At 39.9% G+C, this 11,757-nt stretch overlaps 1 protein-coding gene across 1 annotated transcript; it reads left to right on the top strand.

Moving 5' to 3' along the window:
* Nucleotides 1-9,963: 9,963 nt before the first annotated feature.
* On the top strand, nucleotides 9,964-11,544 carry LOC143535506 (uncharacterized). Its single transcript, XM_077029735.1, has 3 exons — nucleotides 9,964-10,407; nucleotides 10,480-10,986; nucleotides 11,053-11,544. Exons 1-3 carry the CDS (start codon nucleotides 9,964-9,966, stop codon nucleotides 11,542-11,544), a joined length of 1,443 nt encoding a protein of 480 aa, XP_076885850.1.
* Nucleotides 11,545-11,757: the final 213 nt, after the last annotated feature.

The raw sequence follows: 11,757 nt of genomic DNA, 5'->3' as shown, positions 1-11,757 counted from the left end.
TTCATGTTGATACTCTTCAAAGTGTCGAATGTCTCTTCGATATCTCTCAACATTTGATCTTCCTCAACACTTTTGATTACGAGATCATCCATATACACCTCTAGATTTCGACCGATTTTACTTTTAAACGCTATGTCCATCAATCGTTGATATGTGGCCCCCACATTTTTCAGTCCGAAAGGCATCATTTTGTAACAAAAGGTGCCTTGATCGGTACGAAATGCTGTTTTGTCTTCATCGCCCGCTGCCATGCGGATCTGATGGTAGCCTTTGTAGGCATCCAGGAAGCACTTAAATTTGAACAGTGCTACCGCATCAACCTTGAGGTCTATTTCGGGTAAAGGATAACAATCCTTGGGACATGCTTTATTTAGGTCCTTGAAATCGATACACATCCGCCATGCCTCATTGCTTTTGGGGACGATGACTGGGTTGGCAACCCAAGTTTGGTAATGAATTGGACGAATGATCCCTGCCTGCAAGAGGTCCTGGACTTGTCCATTCATTGCTTTTGTTTGTTCCGGACCCATCTTACGCTGTTTTTGAATAATTGGCGTAAACAACGGGTTTACCCTTAGTTTGTGTTCCGCAATGTTCCGCGGGACACCCGTCATATCCGCAGGTTTCCATGCAAAAACATCGATATTTTTCGATAATAAATGTTTCAAGAACGTCCGTACTATCTCAGAGATAGCAGGTCCAATTGTTACAGTTTGATCAGGAAACTTTTTGTTCAAAATCCATTTTTCCGGTTTGGTCCTCAGAGGCTGTTTTGGAATCTTGCTAGGTTTTGAGCTCTCGGTTGTGAAGCAGTGTCTGTTAACATGAATTATTGCGATGCCAGTACAAGTTGGGACTCCCACTGCACCGTGTGCCGTGGAGGGATGAGCATTGAAATCACCAATCGCTTCTCTTCCAAAGATGATATCATGTCTTAATGTTGCTAGCAAAACCAGAAATTCGACCTCCTCGGTCCTCGAATGAATTCCATCACTCAGAGTGATTGGGAATGAAATTACACCTCGCGGATGCATTATTTCTCCTCCAAATCCCGACACCGGAGCGTGGATGGGTTTCAATCTTTCTTTATCTTCTTCGTCAAGCTGATCGAAGCATTGTTCATACATGATGTCCGATGTACTGCCGGTGTCGAAGAAGACGTAGTGAGAACGATAGTGCCCGAAGAGGGCAGTGATGATTAGGGGATTCTTACTGTTCGGACCCCCTTTAATTCGAGGGAAGATCACTAGTTCATTCTTCCACTCTTCATCATCAGATTCTTTTCTCTTATTTCCTGTATGGGACTCGACTTGTATCATATGAACGTTCAAATCTTTAATTTGCTTCTTACTCGGGCCTTGGATGTCTCGAACGGGTGCTTTTCCATCGTCCGGTTTTCCATTTTTTACCAAGTGTCTGAGCTTTCCGGATTTCACAGCCGTCTCTATTTCGTTTTTCAATGATCTACATTCATTCGTATTATGACCAATGTCGTCATGATACGAACAGTGTTTGGTAGCATCCAAGAATGATATTCTTGTTAGTGGTTGTGGTTTTCTGAATTTTATATTCTCTGTAGTGAGAATTTCAGTGGGAGTCTTTGAAAGAGGAGTCCAATTGTTAGGGCCTCGGCTTTCGGGTCCTGCTTTGTTCTTGTTGCCTATGAGGGATCTTGCATCAAATGGTTTTGATACTTCCACACTTGGCTGAAGCCTTGACCAGATAGGGCCTTTCGCCTGTCTATTAGGTCTCGGATTCTGAAATTCGACTTTAAGTTTCTGCTTCGGGTTACCATTTCTCAACGTTTTTCAGTGTTAGCATACACCTTTGCCGCAGTCATAAGGTCGTCCCACTCTTTTGGCATTCCATCTATGCCCGTAAGTGTGCAGACTAAATCATAACATTTGACGTTTTTGCGGAAGGCACCGCGAAGCATGTCTTTACTGATTCCGCCGATGTTCAAGCTTTCGTCATTGAACCTGGTGATAAAATCTTCTATGGACTCGTTATCGCGGCGGACAACATCCAAAATTTCTGATTGGTCTCGCGTATGTTTTTTCTGCTGGCTGAAGTGTTGAGAAAATTTTTTCACCAGATCGTCCCAACTGGAAATTTCACCGTTAGGTAACTTTTCAAACCACTCTCTTGCTGCCCCTGTTAGTGTCAATGCGAACATGTGACACCAATAGGGAAGCGTCCAACCACTAACACCACCGACCGCAATAAAGTTCTATAGATGATCACTCGGATCAGTCATACCATTATACTTACCCACCGATGTAGATATTTTAGCATTAACATGAAAGGGTGCTGTGGCAATACTTTCTATGAACTTTGATTTTTCGGCGAAAGCCGCGGGGCGATATGGTTTGGTAAAGTCTTGTTCCGCATTGCTATGGTATTCGGTATAGCGGACTATGTCATGCGGACGGCTGCTTTTTGCCTGAGAACTCATCCTACTGTCCCCGGTATACATACTGTAATCTCCCTGGTGGTAGGATGAATCGTAACCATCAAACTCGTCTAAGTAAGATGGCATCCGCATATTTATGCGAGGACGAGGACGTAGCCTCAGAAGTTCGGCAAACTCTGGTTCCGTCTGTTGACTGTAACGGGTTTGACTTCCTCGCACCGTTGGTGGAGGAGAAGGAGATCCCCTAGGGGATTCCTCATAATCCAAAGTGAGGGCGTGATGTCGCTCGTTACGTTTTCTACGCTCGTATTCAGCCACCAAACTTTGTTGTTGCACGTGGAGCCACTCTTCAGGAGTTAAGGCTCCTCTGGATCTGGAATTTCGTTGATGAGATCTCGCCATGTCAGAGTCGCCTGAATCATTTTCCAGATCCAACACTGACCGCTTTCGGCGAGTTTCTTCCGTAATCCGTCTGAGGTTGCCCAAATTAGAACCTTCCGGTGCCGAGGCCAGTCCCATATCTGGGGGTGGGACCGGTTGGTGCTGTGACGTTTTCTAGGGTAAACCCCCCCAGGTGTTACGTCAATGTTCCGTGATCCTGGAGCTGTGACTCGCTCAAGAGTACGGCCACTTGGAGTCGTGATACGTGCAAAAACACTAAGACCCGGAGGTGCTTCTGTGTTAGTTACACGTGACTCAGTTGCAGGGGTTCCCGTCGGCCCTTTAGAAAGTTTACTCATATCAAACGAACCAAAAAACCAACGAAAACTATTGTTGTTCTAACACAAATCACGGATGGCGCCAATGAAGACACACAGATCCACTCCCCGGGTATGGGTCCTGGATCCAATGAGTCCACAGGGTCAATACGATAACTACTACCACGATATGAGTAAGGCTTCTTAAAGTCCAATGACCGGAACCTGCAAAACAGACACCGTGAGTCTCGTTACAGGAAGGACAAGAGGGGGGTTTTCCTGTAACCACCCTCCGGCGTGAGACCAGTAACGTTCGTAAATGGAGAAAGTACTGAAATGTAAAGACTAAGTGTAGTCATAATGTAGGCGAGTGAATGAATACCTCATACCGTTTGACAAAGTATTTATAGTCGAAGGATGATGGAAGATGATTGGGGCAGCTGTCCTCTTCTAGAAGATCTTTGATAACCGCCTGGGCACGTGTCTTCTTGTGATAGGTTGGGTTATACGTCCCATGTGCATGGGTATAACAACCTGGACACGTGTCACCAGCTGATAGGATGGATCGCACCCTGACCATGTGCACGGTTATAACAACCTGGCCAGGTGTCCTTTGTTCATTGGTTAGTATGCCACGTATTCCCCAAGTAAGAATCATGAGCCTTCTTCTAGAGAGTACTTGAATGGTGACAGCTGTCCCGCAGGCACTGTCCTCCAGTTACTATGCGGACAGATGTCTTGTCCTGCGGACGACTTCTGAGGACGCCCGGATGCTTCCGCGCGTGCTATGAGGACGTTCCTCCTCTATCTTGATATGCGGGTGACCCATGTGTCCCGCGGGTGGCTTATAAGAGGATTCTCTGTGACCCGCGGGTGGTACTTAAGGGTATTTGGGTCTTTTTTGTACCTTACCTCTACAGTCTCCTTTCGAATTATAGCTCAAATAATACTTGTTCTTCACAATAACCCTTTGTCAATTACAACAACCGCATACAAATTATTGGTTTCTAATTTTATTTTCTACCATATGTGTACGGTCGACATATCTGACTATCGATGATGCTCGTCTGTTTTTTATAATTGTGGTTTGATACTTGACCCTCAAACATGAATGGAAATGCTAGAACGACGTATTTCAAATGAGTAATGCAAGATGTGGCAACAAAGTTCATGTTGCTTGGGTTCTGATAATTGCAATGCTAGACTTTATGAAAACTGTTGGTTTGTTATTATCATACAATTAATTTATACGTTGTAGATAAGAGAACCATGATGAATGACGAATTCATGTTTCAAGATTCAAGAATATGATTAGCATCTTTGGTTTTATAAGAATTGGACGACATTATTTGTCGTTTGAAACTTGCGACAATTGTGGCAATGATCAATGGGCTGCGGTGAAAGCTTGTTTTGAGAGTTGGTCGAAGTGTGAAGAAATGGCTTTCAATGATTAGTTTATTGACTTGAGAAAAGGTTCATCTAAATCGAATGTTGTTAAGCTAGAGAAACCTACGGAAATAGATGAGACCAAACATGAGGGGTTTCACTACTAAAAAAACAAAGGAGCATTAATGGAGACTGGTTGTGGGTAACTCCCAATGAATCAACGAAGAGTCTTAATAGTTAAAAAGTTCTAATAATCAATCGATAATCCACCAATAATTACCAGAGCATTGGTGATAATAGAATTTTACTAACGAACCCCCATCGTAAGTCCAAATCTAAGACGAGGTTGTTACAATGAGTAACAAAATGACTATTATATGGGTTACCCAATAAGGTAATTGACATGGAATTCACGACATTTGTCGTTGCATTATTATGCTCTTTAACTTACATGGCTTTTTAACAACCATGGGGGTTAGAGTCGACCAATAACATAGTTTGGTCGATATAAAATTCAAATCAAGGCTAAACACTAACGTCCAATTTGTTATCACAAGCAATATTATTATTGCATTATAACCTATACTCTTTGGTGACGTATAATTTAAATCACTAGTGAGTCGTCGTCAAGATGAAGCCAAGGGGGGGTATATGAGCTCTTACAATGTGGTCGATAATGATAATTTGTATGAAGAAAAATTCTTTCAAATCTATGGGCTACAATTCAGCATCTTCTATAGTGAATGAAGATACCAAAACAATTGGCGAGTTAAAGTAAACTTTGAACATATGATGATAGGGTAAACTTTACAATTGGCGAGTTAAAGTAAACTTTGAATATATTATAAAACGTTAGTTGTTAAAAGAATGATTAAAAATATGCTGATTTTTTTACTTTACCAACTAACGTTTTATAATATATCGAGATTCATAAATTAACCGTGGTACATTTGCTTGTTTGTAGTATATATTGAAGTTTTGTTTTGTACTTTTTATGTTATTTTGTAACAGAGTAAGCTAATACGTTTCTCTAAAGTTTGGTGGACGCGGTAAGTATTCCAATATATATAACCCTTCATTTATTTATTTATTGTTTTATGTAATTCTCATCAATTAAGTTAACAGAGTATACATCACGCTTCTTAACTCCACGTAGGTTGTCACATACTTGACCTCATTTCACTTTACCCCACTCTAAGGAAATTGTTTAACATTCATTTACCTCTCTTTATTTAATCTATAATTGATTTTTAAATTAGAGAAATCTGCATTTTGTCTCCCTGGTTTATATCCACATTCGATGGGTTTACCCCTGAAAAAGATTTTGCGAAGTTTGGGCCCCTGTGTTTCTCCGGCGGGTTCCTCTGACTCCTACCGTCAGTTGACCCGTCATTGAACGTTAATGTCGAAGGGTAATTTAGTCTTTTACCTATTTATACACCCTTGATTCAATAAAACCCCCGATTTAGGGCTTTTTTTCCCAAACGGCCAAATACAAACCAACCGTTCGAACATTGAACCCCTAATTTTACCGATCACCATTACAATCAAACGTCACTTGCACACATCGCAATGTCGACCTCGTATTTTATTAGGCCTGACAGTGAGTATTGTGACCCGTATGACCTATATGGTAAGGTGTTACCATGTGTTCAAAATTTTTGTTTTATTTACTTGTGTGTTGTTAACGGGTTGAAGATACGAAGGGGGAAGATCACTTACGTTGATGAAGTTCAAGTTTCTGAATTTTGTAAAAGTGTGTTGCTTGGAATACTTTGTAAGTTACAATATGGTTGTGGTACAGCTTGTTGTTTTCATTACAAACATCCATGTATTAGTTTGGACTTGGGTTTATAGCCGTTGGTTGAAGATTATCATTTTCAAGATGTTTGTGATATGATTAGAGGTAGTGATGGTATAGGTACTCACATTGTTTAGATTTTTGTAGAACATGGCAGGACTAGTGGTACTGAAATTGTGGTCTATGATTCTGGATTTGTACCCGGTTTTGGTTTTGAAAGTGTTCATAAAGTGAGTGGTCAAAGTGTCCATGAAGTGAGTGGGGAAAGTGTCCATGAAGTGGGTGGTGAAAGTGTTGATGAAGAGAGTGCTGAAAATAGTTCTAGTGAAGAAGATGATGACAGTTATGATAGTGATCGATCAGATGAAAGTGATCCTGAGTATACGGCTGCCTTTCAAACTGAGACAATCGTCAATTTCAGGTTAACTCCGTTAACTCCGTTAACTCAACTCCGTCAATTCAAACTTAAGATCATTGAATCTGTAACGCACACCTCATTACATTTAAGCTAGGGTTTAAATGACGCTTGACACTTACTACATGTGTAGTATTTCGGGAATTGCACCGAAACGCAAACGAGTTGACGCAAACAATTGGTGAATAAACGAAAAACGTCAAAACAATAATTATGTGATAATTATGTGTTAGACATATGTGTTACTTGATTATATTATGTATGATACTAAACAAGAAACAAGAGCTAGTTAAAATAAGCTAGAAAAGTGCAAATTAGAAGTTGAGGGACCTAGATGTAACATGTTATTATAAATAATAATATAAACCTAAACCCTAACACTCCCTCTCCCTCCCTCTAGACCGATCGGCCCCCCTCCCCCCTTGTTCTTGGCTGCCGTCAATCACACACACACATATACACAAGATCTTTCAAGTTTAATCGAAGATTAAGGTGCTAGGAAGGTATAAACAACTATCCTATGTATTTTACATGCTTAATTTTGAGTTTGAATGGGTTAATTATAAACCCTAAAATCTGGAAATTTCATATATTGTGTTCATATGATCTTTGTTTGATTTGATGATGTATTGATGATGATTTGATAACTAGAATTGATATTGTTACATGTTAATTGTTGTGTCTTGATTTTGAGATCAAATAAAACCCTAACCATGTATGTATGGTGTAATTGATGTGCATGGATAGTGATTATGGTGTCTGGAGTGTTATATGAACGGATTATAGTCTATAGATGGTTAATATGTTGAGTTTTGTTGCAAACAGTTTATGGATAGATTGTGTTGTTGATGTTCAATTGACTGTATCGGGGTGTAAATGTGAAAATTGGTTGATATTATTGATACTACAGTAAACTAGGTTGAGTCTAGTTTCTAAAGAATATAAATTTGCAATTTTTGGACGTGTAAAAGTTAACTTTATGATTTTACAAAAACATTGTGCAAAGCTGAGTTGTTAGACCTGCTGTTAGGTTGTTTTATAAATGTTATATCTCATGAACTACGAGACCAATTGGGTTGGTTCCACTTCTGGAAGTTGACTTATTGAGTTAGGAACCTAACCCAAGTGGTCTTGCATTTTTTGGATTTTTCATTTAACGGGAATTTCAAATAACATTCTGTTGCGCTTAAATTTGACTGTTATGAGCTTGCTGTAGTGTTTTGATCATTATGAGAAATCTATGTGGAATAAAAATAAAATAAATTATGTTCTGGAAACCTAACACATGCATGCTTTAGTGATGATATTTGGTAAATTAATTGAGATGCTATGATCGGTGGAATAGTACAATCTTTCAAGTAGAATTTCTGTCTCGGTGAAACTAGCTGCTGAATTTTGTGAAAATGCATGAAACATGATAATTGCTAGTTAATTGTTATGTTTTGACCAATTTGCCCCTGCGGGGAATACTTGCTAAATAGTTGTCGTGTTTTGACCAAATTGCCCTTGCGGGGAATAATTGCTAGTTAATTGTTATGTGTGACCAAATTGCCCTTACGGGGAGTAATTGCTAGTGATGTACATTATTAATACATGACACGTAAATAATTGCTCACACACGTATCGTATCACAAATGTACTCGTTAAGTCACACACGATTCACAAACAAACACGAAACGTATCTTGTGATTAGGAATTATGTGCCGGGTCTAGAGACTCGATATTAGTTCCGATACTTAGAAAATCTCCTTGTTGTTTTAGAACGCTAGAGAGAGTTTTCTGTGACGCGCATCACTTGGTGATTTATTTTGGGAATTCTTCGCAAACAGTGAGTTTCACTTATGCCTTTTAAACTGTTTTAAACGCTTTTCACTTGGGGGAGATAACATACTCCGAAAACGCATTTAAGATTTTGTTAGTAAATTATATATCACTTGTAAAGGCTAAGTGGCAAACGAAACAATTGAAGTCCTACACATCGAACCGGTTAATATTTGGAATAGCGAGTCACTGTTGAGTAGCACTACTGGGTTTGACAAACCCCACCCAACGCTAAACTCGACTGGAGGTCGAGCGGGTGTAATTTTGGCTAACACGTACCATGGTCTGTATGACCTGGTGACAAGGCACTTGATAAACAGTCAGCTTCGGTGTCGAACACTTAGTAATACTTGTTGTATAGGCTAGCTACCTATCGATATATAATTGATTTAACACTATCTGGTAACGCAAAACGCTGAACACAAAACGCTAAACGCTAAACGCTTTATTTTATTTAAACTTGTGAACTCACCAACCTTGTGTTGACACTTTTAGTATGTTATTCTCAGGTAGCCGAGGCGGGCGCGCGGCATAGGATCATGCATGGTTTTTGAACATTCTGATATGCAAACATGTTTTAACTATTATTACTTGGGTTTTTAAGTCGTCCTGCGTGACGCAACTTTTGTCTTTTGGTTTTTACGCATCCGCACTTAATTTCATTTAAACGTTTTTATGGTTTGATTATAACTGATGATTCCGATCCTGTTAGTTCACACCCTCTGACGGTAAAACTCCGTTAGTGGAATTTGAGGGTGTGACACAAACACCCTTGGAGGATGTAGAAGTTGACATGAGGTTGTATAAAGCTATTGTAGATTTTGATGTGGTAGAAGCAGCAGCTGATCATATTAGTGATGATGATGGTTTAAATCCTTGCATGGATACCTATGAGAGCTCTGATGATGAGCGCTTGAGTGTCTTGAATAGTATGCTAAGAAAGTTCAAGGGTAAGGAAAGGAATAACGATGATGAGTGTCCATTTTATGTTGGTCAGTTAATACCATTAAATGAAACATTGAATGAAATGGTTAAGAGTTATTCTATTCATGCTAGAAGAGATTTGTATATCAAGAAGAATGATCCATTAAGGTTTAGGTTGATTTGTTTGGGGACCAATCCTAATTTGGTTGCTGGTGGGGGGTCAAATGTGTCAAGTTAGAAAAAGTTGAAGGTAAAAAAAAGGGAAATGAAACCCACTTGCCCTTGGACGCTGCACATCTCAAGACAAACTGTTGAGGATAATTGGTGTGTGAAGGCCATTCCCAGAAAACACGACTGTCTAAGAAGTAGAACAATTGGTTTGTACACAATGTCTACTATTTCCAAAGAGATTTAGGTTGAGCTACAAACCACCCCCAACTTATTTGCCAAGGAATTGAAGGCCAAATTCCAGCAGATGCATCAAGTACAACTTTCTGAATCCAAGATGAGAAGAGCAAAGACAATAGCCTTGCAAAGGAAGGATGGTGACCACACCAAACAATACACCCACCTCAGATCCTATATTGATGAGCTTCTTAAAGCAAACCCAGGTAGTACCATTAAATTAGAAGTTGAACCATGTGCTAACCCTAACCTTAAAACAAGGCAATTTAGAAGGATATATGTGTGTTATGCTTCTTTGGTTAAAGGATTTAAATTGCTTGGTAGAGAACTTCTTGGGTTGGATGGTTGTTTTATGAAAGGGAAATACCCCGGACAGATTTTGACTGCTGTCGGGACGGACGGTAACAATTGTTTGTATCCTGTTGCCTTTGCAATAGTGGAAGCCGAATGCACAGACTCATGGAAATGGTTCTTAGATCTCCTTGGAGATGATCTTGACTTGCCTCATGATGCCAATTTTGCTTTCATAAGTGACCGACAAAAGGTATGTACACGTAGGATATATTTGTAATAGGCTAACTCATGTACACTAATTATGGTGATTTGACTGTTGTAGGGACTTATTCAAGCAGTTGAGAGTGTTTTCCCTAGGGCAGAGCATCGGTTTTGTTGTAGACACATCCATGAGAACTTGAGGCAAACCTGGAGGGGAGATTTGTGTAAAGGCTTGTTTTATAGGGCAGCATCAGCCACTTTTGTCCCCTACTTCAACATGGCAATGGAGGAGATTAAGAAAAAAAATCTTGATATGTTTCTCTGGCTTAGTGAGTTTCCGGCAGCAAGATTGTCAAGATCACATTTTTCAGGAAGGGCAAAAAGTGATATGTTGCTGAACAACCTTTGTGAATCTTTCAACAAGCAACTTGTTGGAGCAAGAGACAAGCCGATCATTACATGCTTGGAGTATATTAGAGAGTATTTGACCATGAGGATTGTGACTGTGAAGAAGATGCAAGCCACTACAAGGGGCCCATTAACACCGCAAGCAACAAAAGCATGGGATGAAATCCAAACAGAAGCAAGCAAATTGACGGTTATGATGGTTGATGATGTGACTTACCAGGTATGAAAATTTGCATGACTATGATATTACAATTAATCTTTTGTTAATATGCAAATATGTTCATAGGTTAAAAGTCTGAGAAGCCAATGTGTGGTGAATGTGGGGGATAGAACTTGCACGTGCAGAAGATGGGACTTGACAGGTATGCCATGCAAACATGCTGTGGCAGCCCTATATAACATGATAGAAAACAACATGTATGCCGGTCCATTGGAGAAGTGGGTTGATGAAGCTTACTGGTTAGACACTTGGAAGAAGGTGTATAATCACCAAATCAGGCCCATACCAGGCCCTGATATGTGGACACCCTCAAATGTCCCAACAATAATAACTCCTCCTAAACATCATACCCATATTGGTAGACCGAAGAAGAGCAGGAAGAAGGCACTCGGTGAGAAGAAGAAATTGGCAGCTAGCAAGAAGAGGAAGATTGAAGAGGTTCAGGAAGTGTTTTCTGCAAGAGGAAGACTTACCAGGTTGGGGCATGAAAAAAGTTGTGGAAGATGTGGAGGTTACGGACACAACATCAGAACTTGCAGGGCACCAATTCAACAATAATGATGTCAACCATAAAGTTGTGTTTGAGTTAGATTGATGGTGTGTGTTTGAGACTATTTAAGACTTTTGTTTTGAACTTTCTGGTACCATATCATGGTTTGTGTTTGAAACAATTTAAGAGTTGTAGCATGTGTGTTTGATTTGGGACATGATGGTTTGTATGATATGTTTGATTTGGGACATGATGGATTGCATGCTATTTTGACAGTATTT

This window comes from Bidens hawaiensis, unplaced genomic scaffold (genome assembly GCF_021521415.1).
Source record: "Bidens hawaiensis isolate Kalapana, Puna unplaced genomic scaffold, B.hawaiensis_p1.1 tig00000780_1, whole genome shotgun sequence".
Lineage (NCBI taxonomy): Eukaryota > Viridiplantae > Streptophyta > Magnoliopsida > Asterales > Asteraceae > Bidens > Bidens hawaiensis.
The sequence above is the reverse complement of the archived record's forward strand: the minus strand, read 5'-3'. Positions and strand labels throughout refer to the sequence as shown.

Excerpts from the sequence above, each read along its gene's own strand:
- LOC143535506 (XM_077029735.1), top strand. The coding sequence starts at position 9,964 with ATGAGAAGAGCAAAGACAATAGCCTTGCAAAGGAAGGATGGTGACCAC. Across the intron at positions 10,408-10,479 it reads TCATAAGTGACCGACAAAAG|GGACTTATTCAAGCAGTTGA; the intron begins GTATGTACACGT and ends TGACTGTTGTAG. Across the intron at positions 10,987-11,052 it reads TTGATGATGTGACTTACCAG|GTTAAAAGTCTGAGAAGCCA; the intron begins GTATGAAAATTT and ends ATATGTTCATAG.